This window comes from Athene noctua, chromosome 18 (assembly GCF_965140245.1).
Source record: "Athene noctua chromosome 18, bAthNoc1.hap1.1, whole genome shotgun sequence".
Classification (NCBI taxonomy): Eukaryota; Metazoa; Chordata; class Aves; order Strigiformes; family Strigidae; genus Athene; species Athene noctua.
The window spans coordinates 6,006,114-6,025,860 of record NC_134054.1 but is presented as its reverse complement, the minus strand read 5'-3'; the positions used below and the strand labels follow the sequence as shown (position 1 = coordinate 6,025,860).

General features: G+C 47.3%; 1 protein-coding gene across 1 annotated transcript in view; it reads right to left on the bottom strand.

The window, feature by feature from the left end:
• Positions 1-19,747, bottom strand: part of UBE2O (ubiquitin conjugating enzyme E2 O) — a 65,925-nt gene that overhangs the window by 4,771 nt on the left and 41,407 nt on the right. Inside the window, exons 5-17 of the mRNA XM_074921692.1 lie at positions 18,983-19,046; positions 17,099-17,242; positions 16,339-16,448; positions 15,342-15,492; positions 14,041-14,543; positions 11,110-11,264; positions 9,545-9,657; positions 8,321-8,446; positions 6,401-6,490; positions 3,356-4,013; positions 2,294-2,430; positions 1,631-1,834; positions 867-924 (exon numbers count right to left, since the gene is read on the bottom strand). Of these exons, the coding sequence (XP_074777793.1) occupies positions 867-924; positions 1,631-1,834; positions 2,294-2,430; positions 3,356-4,013; positions 6,401-6,490; positions 8,321-8,446; positions 9,545-9,657; positions 11,110-11,264; positions 14,041-14,543; positions 15,342-15,492; positions 16,339-16,448; positions 17,099-17,242; positions 18,983-19,046 (2,513 nt within the window). The remainder of the gene's footprint in view (positions 1-866; positions 925-1,630; positions 1,835-2,293; positions 2,431-3,355; positions 4,014-6,400; positions 6,491-8,320; positions 8,447-9,544; positions 9,658-11,109; positions 11,265-14,040; positions 14,544-15,341; positions 15,493-16,338; positions 16,449-17,098; positions 17,243-18,982; positions 19,047-19,747) is intronic.

Sequence of the window (19,747 nt, the reverse complement as noted above, 5' to 3'; positions counted from 1 at the left end):
AGAACTGGTGGAGGTGAGATCATGAGTCTCTCAAAGCCCAGGCAGCAGGAGGGAGGCAGGAAATTTTTCACCAGCACCAAGCTGCTCCAGTAAAAGATTTAGTATTTCATTTTCTAAATTTGGACCCTCAGCTTTCTAAATGAGAAAAGCCTTTTCTCGTGGTGTTGTTCCCCCACAGGATACAGGCGGACTGTGGGACTTCAGAGAAGCAGGAGTTGCCTGCTGACTGGAGGCAGGAGCCCTTGCCCTGTATCAAAGGTTTCCAAGTCACATGCCTGGACTCCCTGCATAGAAAGTTGGCCTTGAGGAAGAGATTTGATTTAGTCTGTCTGCTCTCGAACTAGATACAACAGGGCAAAGCCCTGTGGCAGGAAGCCCTGGGGGTGGGCTAGACACACCCTGATTATTCTCTGCTTCGGAAGGAGCATAAACACCATCACCCTGTGCAAAAACATGCTCAGTGTAGGATGGGCGGGTGACTCAGTGGGGATAAAAACAGTGCTGTGGATGAATCTCAGTTTTAGCAACTTCAACCAACTTTGGTAACGGGCTGAGAACACAGTGGTTCACCTTTGTCAGCTCAGAATAACAAGCAAAACAGCTCTGTGCTTAGCTGCCGTAGTGAGAAGGGAAAGCATTGTGTCAGGGATCTGGGATGCAGCCAAAAATCAGGGTATGAGAAAAGCTTGCACCTGCTTCGACTATTGAACTGGAGAGATAAGGACGCTGCTTTGTCCAGCAAGGTGAGAGCAAAAGGCAGCACAATCCCAACTGGGGTGGCAGACCCTACCTGCGCACCCCCATAAGCCCGCAGCCCTTCCTCCCTCTGCCTTTTTCTGTCCCACAGGCTCTGCAGGAGCATTTACCTTGGATAGAGATGAGTACTTGAAGCAGGCTGGATTTACTGGTCCACCTTTCTGTCCCCTGGAATGCACATACAAATGTGTTAAAGGGCTGAAGCACCATCAGTTTGCTCTGTGAAGACTGTCAGATGAAGCAAGGCCCCAGTTTCTCTGTGCCCCTACTGCTAAGGTCCTCTGGCTCACAGCGGGAACAAGGGACTGACTTGACAAGCACGTGATGTGCTAGTGTCCCGCTGCACCTTATCTTTTGCCAGCACTGCACCCCATCAAGCAAGTTCAGCCTGGAACAGTGTAACCCTACACACCAGACACCAGTTCCAACCCCGCCCAAGCTGTCCTGTCGATTTACCTGACCAAAACACAGCATTTCCCTGGCTCTGGTTATTCCAAGTCTCCAGCTGGATGCTGTGTCACACTATGTATGTGATTCATCTGCAGTGTGGGAGACAGGGACCCGAGCCGTGGGAGAACACCCCATGCTGGTGTTGGTGTCTCTGCTCTGCCCAACCGTGATGCAGCCCAGCGGGTCTGTGGCTTCTCATCAAGGAAGGACAGACAAGAGCCAAATACAGTCCGAAAGCAGCCAAACTACACCAGTTACCGACTCCAGACATCTAAACAGAGCCCAAAGCCCAAGCCATCCCCAGCTCAAACACCACCTGAGAACAGAAGTCACCCAGGACTCTTGGCTCGGTAAGAAGCGGCTTGTTCCAGAAACAGCCTGGCACAGCCACCGCTCCCCACGGACAGGGAGAGGAAATCGTTACCTTGCCTATCCACGTCCCCAGGAGGCTGACACACACTTTGCCGTTGTCATACAGGTTGGGATTCAGCCTCCCACTGCACTGGGAGAGGTAGCGGAAGAGAGGCGGGACAGCAGGGTAGATGTTGGGGAGCTGGATATCGAAGAGAAAGAGGCCATCTTCATAGGGTGTGCGTGTGGGGCCTTTTATAAGTGCTGAGAAGAGATCCTGTGGAGAGAGGATGTGATTAACTCGGCCCTTGCAAGAGTCAGCTCAAGGTAACACGTCTCTGGGCACCTTCTCCCTAGAAGCTGCACTCGTCCCACGGCCTGATGGCAGACCAAGCCTTCGGATCCAAAGCCAGGCTTCCGAGGACGGCCAGCAATCCCCAGGCTGCTCACCGGTTACACCAGCTCCTCGCTGGCTGCTCCCCCCACTCCCTTTCCTGCTCAGCAGGACAGGCAGCCCAGTGGGCAAAGCACCCGAAATAGGGGCTTCCCGCTGTTTCCCACCCTGACTTGAGGAATGCAAAAGCAGCTGTTTACGGTAATTACAGCTGTATTTCACATGCTGCACACATTCCTGCAGCTCTAGCGCAAAGGATTAAGGCTAAGCAGGGAATTCCAAAGAAAGCAATCCGGATGCTGAGCCCAGCACTAACACAGGCATTTGAGAGCAGACACTTGCCATTCGATCCTCGAAGGTTTTAACCATGATGCCATCAGGTAGGGAGGTGGCCAGGAGAGCCATCTCTTTCCGCACAGTGCTAAAGAACTTCTTTGCTTCTGGGGGCTGGAACTCCATTTTCTTGAAGACATGGGTATCTGTGGGGAAGGAGGAGAATGGGATTAAAACCTGACTTTGGAAACTACCTCAGGTTCCTTGTGAAGGCAAATCTATCCATGTGTTAAATGTATCGTCTGGAAAAGAAAAGTTGAGTTGCTTTGGTGCTGAGCCAGGAGGCAGCCTAGAGATTATTTGATTTTTCCCCACACTGTACAGCAGCCACAACTTGCACCTCCTGTTCTCATGGTCCCACACAACATCGTCCCTGTGCCCCAGAAGGAGCCCTGTCCCACAGCCAAGACAATACTGCATCATCACACAGACTGATGACCCTTTCTCTGCAAAACCTGAACATAGCTCTCCATCTTTATTTATACACACCTGCAGGATCAGAACAGTTTAGCCACCTTTCCTTCTCAGGTCTGTCCTGGCTGGCTCGCTGAGCACCTTGGGCTCTGCTGTCACCAATGTTCCACAAAACCAGATGCTCTTTTTTATTTTTGGCTGATTAACACTGCCACAAGTGAACAAGGACACTCACCCACCAAGGACACCCAGCACAAGAACACCAGCTGTTCCTGCTCTGCTTCTTAACCAATCCATCCCTGCAAAAAAGCCTGAACAAATCTTGTAGCTTTCAAGAAAGTATCTGCAATGGAAAGAACTGAACTCCACAGCCCTTCAAAAGGTAAGTTACCAACGTGGACAAAGGGGAAGCCCACTTCTGTGGCTTGAGAAGTGACAGTAGTGCCTAGAGATGCCATCTAAAAGCCAGGTTTAAGTCCCAGAACAGACTGTGCTACAGAAGTTGTCTGCTCCCCAGTTAATGAGCTGTGACAAGGACTAGGAAGAAGAAAGGATACCCAAACCAAAAGGCCTGGAAGCAAAGGTTTTGGAGAAAGAGAAACACTGAAGGACAGGAAAGAAAGAGTATCCCACACTGGCCTGACCTGACACACTCACCTGGAGCATACTCCAACACAGAGAAGACTTCTCCCTTGGCACTGGTGAAGGTGACTCCAGGCTTGCCTCCACTCTGCTGACAGAGCACTGGTGTCTCACTGGGCCACTCTGACCTCACTGGTGTCTGTGCCTCTGCTTTTTCTTCTTTCTTCTCTGTCTCCACCATGGCTTCCATCTTTTCCTCCTCTGCAATAGCCACATTATCCAGGGTCTTCTTTAGATTTTCCTGCAGCTTTTTAATATCGTCCAAGAACTTCTTCTCCCGAGTGGGTTTTTCCAGCTCCACAGTTGGGGAGGTAGGAGAGCCAGTCAGCAGCTGCTCCACAGTCATATTTTTCAAGCTTTCCAAGATCTTGATGGCCTCCTTTAGTTCCCGGAAGCTCTTGGGGGCTCCGTCCTTGCCAGCTTTCTCTGCAGCAAGATCCGCAACTGCCATAGCCACAGCTCCCTGGACTTGTTCCTCTACTTTTTTCACTTCCTCTGCTGCCGGCTCCTCAGGCTCTAACTCCTCAATTTTTGGGTGGTCGTCTTCCATGAGGCCATTGTCTGTCTCCCAGCTGTCGCTTTCATCCTCCCACTCAGAGGATGCCCCGCTGGTGCTGCCGTCAACAGAATCATAGTCCGACTCCTCAATTTCTGATTCAATATTGTATAAGTGCTAAAGGAGAGCAGAGTTACAAAAGACACCAGAATAGTTAGGATGAAGCACAGAGTTTTAGTTGTTTTTGCAACACAGGCAAGTAAGTTCTCCCCATGAAAAAGGAGCTCCCAGCTAGAATTTGTTGGGCCGTTTCAACCCCTTCCTCTATACAGGGTGGACTGTGCTTGATCCAAATAATGTGCTCATCAATGACCAGCACAGATTATGAATCGGCATAGCCCCACCCTCCACCTTTCAAAGTAGGGCATTGGGGGAAAACTAGGGCAAGTTCTAGGCAGGCTGCATCCATCCCAGCAGCTGGGATCCAGCCACCAAGGAGAGCACACAGGTGCCGAAGAGCTACCTGGATGCCCCAGGGTTTCCAAATGCAGAGCCCGTTCATAACATATTGGGTATTGTGTGTGCAGTAAGCATTTCTGGTCCTGCTTCTGCACCAGCAACCGCCTTGGCACAGAGCCCTGGTTTGGCTGTCTCCACACTCCATCCTTCTACAGAGACAATGCTGGAACCAGGAACACATTCCCATACCAGCTTTCTTCTTCTGCGGCACACACTACTTGCCGTCAGAGCCCTGCTACACTGCTTTAGCTGTTGTATGTCACTACTGCTTAAAATTCAGCTGGGACAATGAGCCTAACCCAAGTTGCTGAATAAGCTCTTACATAAAACATTCTCTTCCCCTTCACTACTGGAAGCTGAACCCATCCATGCTCTGCCTAGCCTCACCTCTCAATTCTACTTTTGCACATGTTATGTCTCTCACAAAGTCCCCCTGCAGAGGCTTGCAGACATACTCCAGCTACGAGCACCAACACAGAAGCAGGGGAGCAAGAACAACTTTATAGGGCTGTGTTAGGAGTTACAAGACGGAACATTTTATCCACAGGCCTCTGACACTTGAATGACAGCCCAAGAATCCTCTTAATCTTACAAGATATGACCCCAGAGGCTGAAGTGCATGGATGGACACTCATTCATCTTGTCGAAGCCTTGAACTGAACCAGCACTGTTCAGCCAGTCCTGTGCCACCCAGAGACAAGCAGCCAGCAGAGGTTAGTCGGGTTCAACACAAGTGACTGCAGGCAGGAAAAGCCATCAAAATTCACTGCTCTCAAAGCTAATCCAAATCCGAGTAGGAAAGTTAATTAGCCAGTTATGCCATCTTTATTTTTAGAGCTGAGAAAAAGCACCCAGGCAGCTCGTCTCTGGGCGCATGGACAGGCATTGATAAATCACAGTTTTACCAACTGATAATTCACGCTCCTGACATTTCCCCAACTCCCATAATTACGCAGACAAGCAGAATCGAAAGGACTGGCGTGACACAGCAGGAGCTGCTGCAGAGCCCCGGCACCGCAGCGTGAGAACAGCCCTTTGTGGAGCGCGCATCAGACCTCTGATTGTGCCTGTGATCCAAGCACATGTGACAACAGGGGGAAGGGACACAGCAGCCTGCTTTGTAACACTAGTCCACTGCCATAGTGCAGGCATTGACTATTCTACAGTAATTAATGCAGAGCTGCTTGGTTTAAAAAGAAATCTTGATCGAGTACTTTCTACTTGCAAACGCATCTCCGCAGTGGAGGCAGTGGTGTTTCTGCCACAGCAATGGAGGTGGGACCCTACAGATGCAGGGCTTCTCTCATCTTTAGGCTGTCTTAATTTGAAGCAACACAGAGAAAAGACATGGGATGAAACTCCATGTGGAGTAGTGAATAAGATTACAATACAGTACAGCAAAAACCTTAGAACAATGCAGAAGGCAAATCAATGGGGTTAAGCAGTGTGGCTGTATTTATATTCTGAAGCTTATACTCAACTCTTTTCCCTCCCTGTCCTGGGAAGAGATTTGGGTCTGATCCCTAGGTTAGCTATGGGGACAACTTGGGGCTCTAGTCCAGCTTCTGGAAGAGCTTCTTCAGCCAGAGAAAACACCATGGTGCCATTTCACAAGCAAGACAGAACAAGCAATCGCCTTCCAGCAGTGCCTTAGTTGGGCAATGCAGCAAACCTGGGTTCAAGTCAGAGCGGATGATCCCTGAGCTCTGCAACCTGCTCTGCAAAGCACAGGGTGCTGGAGGCCAAGAGCAGGGCTGTGGTCAGAGCTGTGAATGTGCAGCACAGCATGTGAAGGAAGCAACAGCCTGCTCATACTTTCCTATTTTCTATATTCAAGAGCAGTGATGACCAACTAGTTGCCCAGTCCTCCTGACAAAGGAAGAATTTTCTTGTGGTAACAGAAGTGGGAAGCTACCCTCTCATATGGGAAGGCAGCAATAGAGCAAGATTCCCTTACACAGTGAATCTCTCTGCACCTGGGATTTAAAACCAAGATTTATCACTTAGGAATTACAGGGATATCGCGAGCTGGAACAGGACCTCACCTGAGGCAGAATGATAGTCTTGGAGTTATCAGCCCACACCACTTCCACTTTACTGCTGACATCCACACGAGCCACTTGTCCAACCGAAGGCTGTGGAAACAAGAGCAGTTTGTCAGTCCCTTTTCTTTTCCAAGTACTTCAACGCAGAGCAGGAAGGTTTTGAGAAACAGATATTGCCCAGTTGGAGAAGCACCTAGAGCAATGCTTGCAGTCTGCCACAGAAGTGACAGGAGTCCTGGGGCCCCATGTCAAGGGGGAGAAGAATCCTACAGATTGGGTTTCCATGAGAAACCCCACAACACTGCTGTGGAGATGGGAAAAACTCCCCACCCTGCCATAAGGAGGAGAGGACCAGGAGGACTGGTCTGGCAGCAGATCCCAATTTCTGATCGGGCCCAGGGCCATGGCAGAGACTGGGGCTGTGCCAGAGAGGGGACAGGAGCTTGCCCTGGCTGGGGCTGCCCTCTAGCGAGGTGCCGACAGCCGGCCCCTGCCCTCGCACCCCGCCGGGCTCACAGCAGCTTCTCCCAGCAGAGAGCGCGCAGGCGTGAACGGCCAAGTCACAGTTGGCACAGGGTGTGCGCAGTAACTTGCACTGGAGGAAGGTTATTTAGGTCAGCTGAGCAAGCTCAGATGTGTTTCATGCTGCTGAAACTAGAACCACGATAAGAACCACACTGTGCCTTTTAACCCTTTCTGAGGGCAGCAGTCTCTAAGCTAGAGGTCTTCCCTGCACAGTAAGGAAGCCTGTTTCCTAGCAAAGAACGTATCCTCTACAGTATAAATTGTTCCCTCTTCCTCCATAGGAGATCAATCAGCTAAGCAGAATTAATACATATATAACAACTCAGATGAAAACTGGAACCCCAGTCTTCTCTTGACAAATTAAACTGGTTTCATGACAAATCCACCTTCACTCTTGTGATAGGTGGTAAACTGTCTGTTCATCAAATTCAGCGAACTGTAATATGAACTACTGCATACTGTGTAATACTAACAGCAAATGCTTAATTGAACTAACATGGTAGTGTAAAAAAAAAAGGTGACAGGAAGGGGGGGTGAACAACAAAAGAGGAAGTATCTGTACATCAGAAGATATGGAGAATTGCAGGCGCATAATTGAATAAAACAGGAGGATGTTCACGACCATGAATCTCGTTATGCAAAGCGATTACTGGACCTAGACTGACAAGAACTCTGCAAACTCAGAGGATCATCACATTCCAAGCCAAAGGTGAAACGTACACTGTGAGAAGGACCTACGGCCTTCCTCCCAGAAGACCACCCCCCACGATTTGAAGACCCCTGACCATAGTTTTAACAACTTCTGCGCAAGCGTAAAGGACTGATAAGCTAATTACCATACGAAGCAGGAGTAGGCGGGTTCAAGTAATGAATATGTATATGTGTATAATGACTATGTAATACTTTGTAGTATAAGATTGAAACAGAGTGCCCTGGAGGGTGTGGGCCGTTGTTGGAGCAGGAGACTCCCCGGCCGACCAGCGCTGTTTTGCTTGTTGCCGCTTGCTAAATAAAACTCTGACTCAGCCAAATTTAAGAAGTCAGTTTATAACAACTCTTGCTCAGGAGCCCACAGAACATTCTTGTATTAGAAGTTAACCTGAAATCCTAAGCAAAAGTTTTATTAAAAACCCTGAGGTATACATTCAATTCTTGTCTCAACTTTGTTCTTGTTCTGCTATAGACTGTCACCAAGGGCAAAGGATTTCAAAGTTGTATCTCCACCAGACTTAGAGATCTGATATGTTACTCATGACAGCAGGGGACATGGATGCAAAAACTAGCAAACTAGGGAGTTTAGGATGCCCATGTGGGGCCTAAGGCCCTCCTATTGACTCTCAATTGTCTCCACTAATACCTGGTGACAATGCAGTCACAACTGTGCCCAGAGCCTACCTCATCCTCCTTAGCTGTGGCTCCATCCGAGTTGCCAATGCGAATCACAATGTCAGTAGTGCGGAAGCGGAAGTCTGGATGATCAGCAATGTCATACACGCTCACATCCTCCTCCTCCCCAATCAGCTGCACAGGAGACAGAAGGCGAACAGGTCAGCCCCAAGGTGCTGCACCGACCTTCAGAGCACACCTTCAATACTTGAAAGCACTTGAGTGTTGTATTTTGTCAATTTTCAGTTGCTCCAGCTGCCTGCAAGGAGCTGCTAATGTCCCTTCTTGTCACCTCATCCTGTAGCACATCAATCAAGGCACAACAATGAAAGGAAGCAGATATTCTGTCTCATCTGCTCACCCTCACCTTTGCTTCAGGTTCCACATCACTAAATCACAAGATATGCAAGAACAACATTCTATTCCCTTCTGAACACCCCGATTTCTCAAAGCAGTTCACTGGGGTTTACAGGGTTAGAGTTTACTTTTGAAACAATCCAAGGCAACAGGAAGTATCTGACAAAAAAATTATCAATTAATGGGAAACATCTTTCCTTTGATTTCTGCTGGAGGATGAGAGGTAGGGGCCAACAGATAATGAGAAAAGGGTAAAGCAGAGCACAACCCTATGCCAGACTGATGTTCCACGTCTGGATGTAAAGGGCCCTGCTCAGTTATGACAACGCAGTCTCCCCATCCCAGGGCAGAAAGCAGTGCACCAGATTTGAGTGGTTCAAGTCCCCCTCTCACCTCCAGCCAGACCATAGGCTATCAAGGTGACAGAATACAGTGTTCCTACAAGCTCCAGGAAAAAGATATTAGGGCTGACTATAGGCAACAGTGCCTGGCAGAAGCAACATGTCACACACTGATTCTCTTTCCATGAACTAGCAAAGACACGGGAATGAAAAATTCTTACACTGAACTCAAGAAATTAACTGTCTGTGATGACTTTTAGCAAAAATCTTGATCCATACCAGAACCTGATGTTGACTATGGGATGTAAACCTTCTGCTTGGTCTTTGCTGCCTTGCAGGCATAAACAAATATGAAGCGACATCACCTCTAGCTAAGCCTCCCAGGCCCAAAAGCACATGGCTGTTCCCGTCCTCAAGGACAAACTCCACTAAAGAGCTGACCCTCAGGCTTATCTGTGTTTATCTGTGAAGCTTGTGCTGTTTCGTGGCTGCTTTCTCTTAGCTGGTTTCAACAGGCACTGGCTCCTGCACTTACCTCCACGTCATCTCCGCTGGATTTCAACTTGAACCACTTCACCACGCAGGTACGGCCTATATGGTCACCAGACTGCACGACTCCGTATAACCCGGGGTCCTGGGAGCTCTGAGCTTTTGGTTGCAGTGGTAGGGAAGAAAATAGGCAAGTTAAGTGGAGGAGCACAGACTTTGCATAGCAACTGAGGCTGTCGGTTCCCAAGCTCTCATGGCTGAAACCTTCCATTTGTGAATGGCATGAGGAAAAACAGTTCTTCCTACACAGTCAAAATTGTACTCAGCTAACAAGTTGCATTTTAATGGAGCATGGAGTAATGATAAAGATAATACTGCATAGGACTGTACCATTCATTTTGGACCATTTTTGAACTCTATCACCAAGAGAAAACATGCTGTCACCTTAGTGCTCTGCTCTCCAAATTAGCTCTGCACCAAGACTGCCAGAGTTTCTGGACAGACTGGCCAAGACCTCCCTGGAAGAAGTCCCGGCTGCCAAGCTCTTCATCTAGAAACATGCCACCCCCACAACAGTTCTGCTCCTCTGGAAAAATGGACTGGACAAAGGTGGAAGGCAGGCAGGATGCAGGCAGGTATATGTGTGTGTATGCATGCACCAGGGATCCAACAGCATCAAAGCTGGGCCTGGACCACCTCTCCAGGGCTGGGCTGTCAGCCAGCACACTGGTATCCAGACATCTTCCAGATTTATCTGGCTGACAAGGATCCACCTCCTGGCATCCTTAGCAGGGGGACACAAGAAACCATGGGCATCCCAGCCTGTTTGGAGAGCACGTTTGACAGACAGAGAAATACAGATTTCAAAAGGCCAAACTAGAATAGTAGAGCTGGAGCTGATTAATAACTTGTTTCCACAAACTACACTTAACTCACAAAACCAGTCAGACTATTACTCATCAGAAATGGCCATGCAAAACAGCATCTTTTTTTTGCTAAGCCAGCTTTTCCTCTTCCCAACCTGACAATATCTTGTGCTCCCCACTGTTCAGAGACTACCCCTGCAAGAAAAGGAGGAGCTGAGAGCCAGATGGTGTGGCATCAGTATTTCGTATCCAAAAGCTGTAAGTCTCCTTGAACTTACACCATGACCCTCACAAGCATCACCAAACCAATTGGGTGCAGGTGAAAGAAAAGGGATGCAGAAGATGCCTCTGGATCCCAAAACCCTCCGAGAAAAGAAGAGGGTCATGATAGACAAGCTGAGGTGAGCTGTTCATTTCTCTCCTCATTCTGCCGAGAGCTCAGAGCCATGTGCACTTTCAACGAAGAGAATCTTAACTTTGCTCCTTGGCCCTTATTCCTTCCACATCTTACATGTTGTCATAGTTCAACTTTAGTATTTAAATATCAGCAGATAACCTTTATTTATGTTAAGTCAGCTGAATTACTGTCTGTTCCATTAGGCTCTTGAGCCTACCTCAGGTGAGTACTACTAAGAGCTGCCCTAAAGAGGACTACAATGTACATTAGGAGATCCAGATTGAAGAATACTTTGCAATTAAGAGCACATTTGTTCCCTGAGGAGAGTGTTGTTTTGACACCCAATACCTCTTTTGTCCACCACAAAATCCCCAGGGCAGAACTCGTTGTTGTCCAGATGATGGACTGGAATCAGCTCGTTGGAGCGAATGTTTGTCTCCACGGTGCCATCCTGCCACATAACATCAGCTGAAGTCATCGTGGTCACCACTTCTACAGCAACTCTGGGAACACAGAAAGGCAACGAGTTACCAGAGGGAACACGCATGAGCATAACCAGAACGTGATGCTGCCAACATCAAGAATCAAGATGGATCTCAGCAACACAAAGGTACACAGCACGCTGGAAAGCAAGTCAGGAAACTCCATCTAGTCCCGGTGGAAGCAGCTACAGAGCAGGCTTCACTGTGACAGGTTCTCAATCACTGCAGATGTCACATTGCTGCAAGTCTATGTTGCAGGACGACTTACTTTCCAGGGAGCTGATGCTGAGCTCACTTTTATTCCTAGTGAAGTAAATTAACATCTACCAGCACCCACTTTCCACCCCTGACAGAGGCATGACAGGAGCTTCGCATCATCTAGCCTGGCAGCTCTGAGGAGTCTTTAAAGCTAGAGGAGCATGGGATAAAGAAGCATCCACCTCAGCCCTTCCAGAAAGGAAAAGAAAAAAAACAACAGAGACAACACTTTGAATGTCAGTAAAGCAAAAGGATTTTGTTTAAAAGAGACAAGTCTCCTTCCCAGCTGTTCAAACATACATGTGTGTCTCTGCAGCTCAGAAATGAAACCCAAACATGCAACAATGGACCACATGCTGGTACTTCACTGTGGAGCCTGACAGAGTTGTGTAAAGAGACAAGTTGCTTGGGGGCAGGAGGAGCAGAGCTACAGTCTAGCTAGACAGGCTCTTCTAATGAGCCCTCCACCATTTTCATGTCTCCTACAGTATGGAACAAATTGAATTCCATGCTGATTTAAAATTTTGTCTTTATTTTGCTGGCCAGACCTTCCAGACATAACACAAGTGCTGCATTTATGTTGGTTTCAAGTCAAACCATAAAGAAGATAGAATAGGCAAATACAACTGTCTTCCTCCAGCACTATTCTTATGAATGTCAAGAGAAATATTTTTTAGGAACTAATATGAAGAAGTCATATTAGCCAGCACTTAACAGCAGAAACTGTCAGAGAAGAAAATCTGTAAGAGTTCAAGTGTGGTGGGTGACATGCCAACAGACTGTTTCTTGAGGGAAGGAGGAGCATGTGCAGCTGAGGATGAGAGAATGGAAAGGCAGGCCACCCAAGGAAATGTTAGTCCTGTCTGTAGTGCAGCTTATGTGGCTCCACAAACAAAAATTCACCACTTGACATTAACAAAAATCCCTGTGTATCCTCACTGAAAAAGTAACCAGAGGTCTGCATGCTGTCCAGAGAGCTGCAGCAGGTCACTAAACAATGGTAATGCCACATGCTGAGTTGGCCCCCTGCAGTCAGAGATGCCCATGAGCTGACACATCAGATCTGGTGACTTAACTGCAGCAAGCCCATCTACTTTGCATTTCTCAGCAGTGTTGGCAGCACACCTACTGATGGTCTCACCAGCTTCATCTGAATATTCAGACAGTGAAGACCCCTCATACTGAGCTGTGACCAGCTGCCACATATGCCCTTTAAAGTATCAGCTGGGGTTTGACATTCTGTAAAAACCTCTACTTCTTATTCTGTGACATGGCCATCTCTGCAAAGTGTCCCAACATCTGATCTCTGCATTTCCTTGTACGGACCTGCCCAGATCCAGCACAGCAATCTCTTGCTGTGAATCCCAGGGATTTCTCCCCACTGCCTGTATGGCGCAGAAAGCTATCAGGTTTACCAGACAGATTCTCCTTAAAACCTTTAGTGAAGTAGAGGCACTCAGCAGGGGGCTGAGAAGTGAGAAGTGAAGCAAGAATTAGTTCCCAAGAACTCTATCACACACTCCCATTTTTTCTTTCACTTGAATACTGCTCTGGCGAGGTTTGTGACCTTCAAATTCAATTTCTCCAAAACCCATGAGGACTAAATGAACAGCTCTCCTTTATACAGGCAAAGCTAAAACACCTAAACAAAATGTGAATGAAGTTTATTGCAAACTACTGGATCTCCTGAATGCTGATAATGTCACTTTCCTGGGAGGATTCTCACAGTTATCTTGTACTAGTTCATTTCTGATGCAGGATCTGTATACAACTAAGTAGCCATGGGAAGCCAGCAAGACAAGGTATCCAGTTGTCAGATGTCTTTGTATCCCCTGAAAACAGTTTAAACATTCTCAAGTTAAAAGGTAAAAGCTGCTGAGATCCAGTTTTATCTAGAAATGGGCGGATACATGCCACATTCCCTCCCCTAAGCTTAAATCAATTCCTTCAGGGCTCATAGGAAGTGCGTTTTGTTCATTAGACAAACCAATAAAAAGTATACTGCTGGCAAAAGTTGCAGATCTCTCTCCAGAGCAGCGTAAGGATAATGGAGACCACTGCAGCACGAACTCCTGCCAGCACAGACCTCTGTGCTGATCTGGAGACAGCTCTCTGAGGATAAGCTGTCCATTCCTGCTAGCAGGGCGTATCCTCAGCCTCTCTGCAGAAGCTGCCAATGAGGTAACCAATTAGTGTCATGTTTAAGCTGCATGATCTTTATTCACCTGTCTCTTTCTCTGAATACAGAGTCTAGCACAGCACAGACACTCTGTCGAAGCCCCAAGGCATAGCTAAAACAGAATAGCATCGGTGTCACATCACGTGGCCCCAGTTTCGTCAGAAGCTGGACTAAGACCAAGCTCATTTCACACAGGTCACTGCAGTCACCACAAGATAACTGCTGTTGGTTACTACCAAGCAGTGTCCTAACATGAGGCACATCATCATCCCCCCACCAAGCTGAGGAGGTGCTTTACACCTGAGACCTTCAACAAGGGAGATATTAGCAAGTATACCTGGATTTGGAAATCCAACTCACCTGTCTCCTGGCTTGAACTCTCGTGAAATCTTGGTCTTCTTCTTCTTGTGCTTCCGCTTCAAGTTTTTGATGGAAAGAGGGATGCTCTTCTTGCGGCCAGTGCCGCTGCCACTCTGGGACGAGGCAGTGGAGCTAGCAGAAGAGGTGACAGAACTAGTGTCATCAGTGTCATCAGCTGCCTCATCATCAGCATCTTGCTCCATGGACTGAAGCCGGTAGTCAGATGAGCCTTCATCCTTGAGCAGAAAGGGAGGTTGCTGCTGTCGTGCTGCTGCTCCCCCTTTCTCCTTCCCTGTTTCTTCAGGCTGCTCCTCCTTTCTCTCCCCAGGACTTGGTGCACTGTTGGAAGTGTCATCCAGCTCACACTTTGATCCAGGCTTAAGATCTTCTGATTTTTGGTCAGCAGCTGCAGCAGACTCTTTGTCAGGGGCTTCACTAGTGCCCTGAGACTCCGGGGAGCATGACATGATCTTCACTATCTGCTTCTTCAGTAGCCGCCTCACCTAGAGAAAGTGAACCTGAGTCAGACAATATGTCTGTACACTCAGCAAGCTGCCAGCCCACCTGGGGAATTCTACACAGAGGGAAATGGCACCCCATGGGCCTACACACATTCCACCTGCACCAGAGTATTCTGCAAACCAGCGCCTCACCACTGCTCTACTCAGGAGCAGCACTGGACTAGTCCAGGGAAAGCAAGCTTTGCTCCTTAAGGCTATTTTAAGCATGTTCTTAACTTTTTGTTATGGAGGGTCACAAGAGGCTGCACAAGTTAATCTATGCAACAGATGCAGATATGCAGGGAGGTCACATCCACACTGATGATATCCTGTTGTTCTAGGAACACCACTGCTCTACAGCCAGCACTTAAAACCACAGCATGACTCATCTGGCCTAGGAAGCAAAGACTTCTTTCATCTCTCACTGTAGCAAGGATGTAACTGAACAATTCAGCTCCATGAGAAAACTGAGGTCATGCTAATGAAAATGACATGTGTCTAACAGTACATTGCCAGAGCACACCAGCTCTGACACAGCTTGACCCCTGCAAGGTGACACCTCTGTGTTCAAGGTCCTGTTCATGTTCTCTCGTGGCATTAGCTGCATCCTTCACCAAGTGCAGTCAGACTGTTGTACAAGGTGACTTCGCTGCTGGCAACAACAAGCCATTACTCTTTACAACCACCACTTCAGGAGTCACATTTCAGACCACATGACTACCAGAAAGGTTTCTGCTTTAAAAGTCACAGCAACCAGAAATTCTTTGAGAAGTCAACATCTCCCCTGACCCCTCCACTCACCTTTTTGGCAACTGATCCTTCACCCAGGACACAGTTCCTCTCGGGGCATTCACAGGTGATTTTTGCAGGTTCCACTTTGTCTGGGAACACATAGAGGCACCTTTCCCCAAGCTGCCTTTGGGCATGGTCGAAGCACCCCAGACGCTTTACCCTGGCAGAACAGGAGGATGGCCATGAGCAAAGTGCAAAAGCTGTAACAGACCCCAGCAGCAACTGGGCCCTTACACAAGGCTGGCATGATCTCATGCCAACAGCACTTCTCGTGGGGTGGCAGAAGCTAACACCACACCAAATCTTTTCCAGGCTCAGAATTCTAAAGGAGGAGTGGGAATCAGACCAGGGACTGGGTGGGGACACAAAGGGTTTGGGTAGGACACCAGTCACTCCTCTCCCTCTAGCTCCCCCTCCCAAAGACAGCTGCCAAGAGACATTTGAAGTTGGCATTGTTTTGGGGTTTTCTTGCCATCATCTGAGAGCTGCTCTCCTCCAGCTTATGAACTCCAGGCAGGAATCACACTGCAATGTGCCATTACTCATCTGACTTTTCTGAGTTTTGTCCAACCCATTTTTGCAGCTGCAGCCTGCAGAGGGCACCAGCTGCTCCCTCAGCACCAGTCTAGGTCCAGAGCAGGACATCTCAGCCGCCTACTGACACACAGTGAAAAGATGCAGCCTTGCTGCAGACACAAGTGGAAAGACGAGGAAAGAAGCAAGCTGTTGACAGACACTGCTTTCCTCTATGTGCTTGTCAGCTGGAGAGTACCTGGAGAGGACTGGTGGGATTCTAGCCCCTGTGCTGGTAACTCTAGTGTCTGCTAAACTAATTTGGAAGTTATTTGGTCACATTTTTGAAGCTCTGGAATATACAGGCATACAACAAGGAGAAAAGCCCACTGGAAACATCAGCATTGTGTCTAATCAGCTGGTAGGCATGTTTCCCAAAGCCTGTGCAGACCCTGGGTGCTGGGAGTGAAGAGGGGTTTTCAACTGATCTCACCTGGACAGGTTCTCCTGGCTGATTATTGATGGAGGAGGGCTCACACTGTCAGTACCTCCAGGACAGAAGCTTTTAGTGATCCAAGTAACCTTTAGTTCTACCACCTGTACCTACAATGTAAAAAGAGAGAAGGCAATTTAATTTCAGAGGCTTTCCTAGACCAATGTCTAGGATCTGAACATTTACACACAGGAAAGCAGCAAACCTGGTTTTATCATTTAAGATGGCCAAGTGCAATTTCACCACATCCAGGATCACTACAGTGCTCCCACAGCATGGCTCTTGGCAACACTGAGGGCTTCTGTAGTTTTAAACTTTGAGACAGACAACATCTGGCTTCGGAAGGAAGCTATAGTACATGCAAATCAGCAGTCCAATGTCAGAGACATGCTAATGGACTTGGAGCTGCTCTCTCTTCCAGCAAAGAGTCAGCAACATTTCTCCCTTTTTGGGTAGTATACAACATTAAGTTTCAATAGAAGAGGTGCTGCTACTACCCTAATGATCAGCAGTACTGGCCTCTAAGTGCACTGGCACACCATCACCTTACAGGGCACCGGCAGAGACCCTTGGGAGGAAAAGCCAAACCATACTCAAAAGTCCTGTCAGTCCACAATGAGAAATTTGACACCTCAGAAGAACACAGCCACAGTGCATTTGCTCTTGGAAGGTTACCATGGCAAGCTGACTCTGCTCCAAAACGCCAGCCAGGGACTGTTCTGTGCAGAAGGTGGCCATGTGTCAGCTTGTCAGTCCTTACCTCTTCCACCACCACTCTGAATTTGCTCTTTGTACTCAGAACAGGCTTCACACCCGAGAGCCACTGCACACTGGAGAAGACTTTAGAAGGCCCAATGAGGACTTGCCCAGGATAAAAGCCATATGAATCATCAAAGAAGAGACCCTGTGGGGGAAAGGGAGGGAGGTGAAAAAAACAGCATAAAGGACTCATAAGATTTAAGATTCCAGCATTTCTCTTCTCTCATTCATGATCAGTAAGATTAACCATAACGGTAAAGCCTGCAAGTTACCCACCTCCTAAAGCTCATTCCTTTCCTGAAGTCATCCCAGCAGTTCCTATAGCAACCTGCTCTGATACACATCCAAACGGGACTATGACTCAGTGAGGGAGAAGCAAAGGTACTTGCAAGAAACAAAAGATGCATATTTCCACACAATTGTTCTCAGTAACAGGGTAGCCAAGGTGGGCTGAGTCCCAGGCAAGAACACCCATCCCTTTTCCACACTCCAATTCAAGCACTTAGAGCTTTCAGTCAGAGGATGCCTGCCTTTACTCCTTTGTTCATCAAATCACATTTGTAATTATTATTCCTGGCCTGAATATGACAGTTCTCTGAAAACAAAACAGGACTGTAAACAACAACTGGTCTCTAGAGTTCTTTCCCACTGATAGAGTGACTTGATGAACTGAAGATTCAGAATGTGGTGGCAGACAGAGCAGTTTGGAGTAGATAAAATACTGAGCACAAAACTGTATCAAGTCATGTAATTTGTCAGAAAAGGTAAGAACAGTGCTACAAGATCTAAGTCAGATAAGTATCTAACACAACAATTCCGAGTACGGGATCAAGAGTAACACTGGAGAACTCAAGTTTCAGACCAAACCACACTCTCCAGAGGACTAGGTACATTTTAAAGGCAGCCTGACTCAAAACAAAAGTATCTCAAAATTGGGTAACCAGAAGCTGGATGCTGCTACATCATCTATTTAACAAGTGGAAAACATATTGCACAACCCAAAGTAGCAGAGACTAAGATACTGGAGACTATCTAGCAAGAGACCACTCCTGTACAGAACAGGACAACCACAGCAGCACATCCTAATTAAACTGATATTCCATTTACTCTTCAAGAAACAGGCATCGAATTTTAACAGAAGTGCAGTTTGAGATCAAAGGGACCTTTGCTTTGAAGGCTGGGAAAGGTAAGTGCTGGCTGCATTGCTAATTCCTAAGAATTACATGCCATTCTCAGTCAGCTCCCAATACCGCTGCCGGGAGTGCAGCAAGGCCCCACGGATGCTGTTTGGAAGAACAAGCAAACTATTGTCAGCCTTCGAAGGGGAGAGGTTAGATCCCATTATCACCCAGGGAACCCTGTTTTACCCAAAAGCTAGCAAAACCTTCCCCACCACATGACTAGAAAATACCAGTATGGTGGCAGGTCTCCATTCAGGGATGGACTACAATAATGAGAGAGAGTATTTTACGTGATCTGGAAATGTGCAGAACACCTTTTAAACAATATGCCCTTTTCCAGAGGGGAACAATTTTGAAAGCATTAAATAGAGTAAGAGCCTTTTCAAGCATGTACAGATATAATGAGCAGACAGTGGATTGCCTTGACATCAGCCATCTGACTGCATGTTACACAAGTTGTCTGCAAAGAAAGCAGTTGGATATACTAACTGTAATACCTCCTCAAAACCTGCTCATTACTAATGTTACCTTTAAGCAACATCTTGTTACACTTACTTCAAGTGAAGATCTAGTGAAGTGTTTTTCAGCTGTGATGCATCGTTTAATTTTTAGGATTAATAAATGCCTATAGTTTTCCCTCTCCCTCCCACACAAAAAGCTTACAAAATGAAGTTGATCAAAAAGACTCAGAACTAGAAGCTCACCGAGTCACTGACGTGAGGACAAACGTCATACAGCTTGGCTCCATCTTCTGTGCTCATAGAACACCTGGAAAACAGACAAGAGACACAGTTGCATTTCCAGAGCCATCCACCTCAAAGCAAACAGCACCAAACTGACTGACACTGCCTGAGTGGGTCTGTCCATATGCTCAGGAGTGTGTCACTGAGCCTTTAAGGTCCAGAGCAAAACTGGTTATAGACAAGCTATAAATGCACTGCCTCATATCTAAAGGTTCCATTCAGCATGTAAAAAAAAAGTAATATGCAGGGTTCTGCAAAGATTTGTCTGCTGCAAAGATCCCATTTGTTATTCACACCAATGCTAGAACCTAAAGGCAATCTGGATATACTTGCTTCAGTAATAACTTCATTTCCAGAGTGAGTTCTGGTGGGATTTAAAATGATTCATTAGGAAGAGATTTTGAAAACAGTTCCCTCGTTTTATGTAGCTATGCATGAGCTGGTAACAGATACCAAGCAAGGTTTTAAATTGCACCAGTAACTGCAGGCGATACAGATAGAGAAGTGTAGCTATTTTTCACTCCCAGTTTAACATATGCGTAAGCCTTCCAGCCTGGGCTAACCGAATGCTGAAACAATCAAAATCAGACACATCCACCAATCATCTGTTATAGCTTTTGCATTACTTGCTTATCAGATTCAGAACTGGCTGCAAGATTGTGGGTTTTTTGAAACATCAATGTCAACACTCAATTTACAAGACAGATGGGTTGTTCCCCAGCTTCC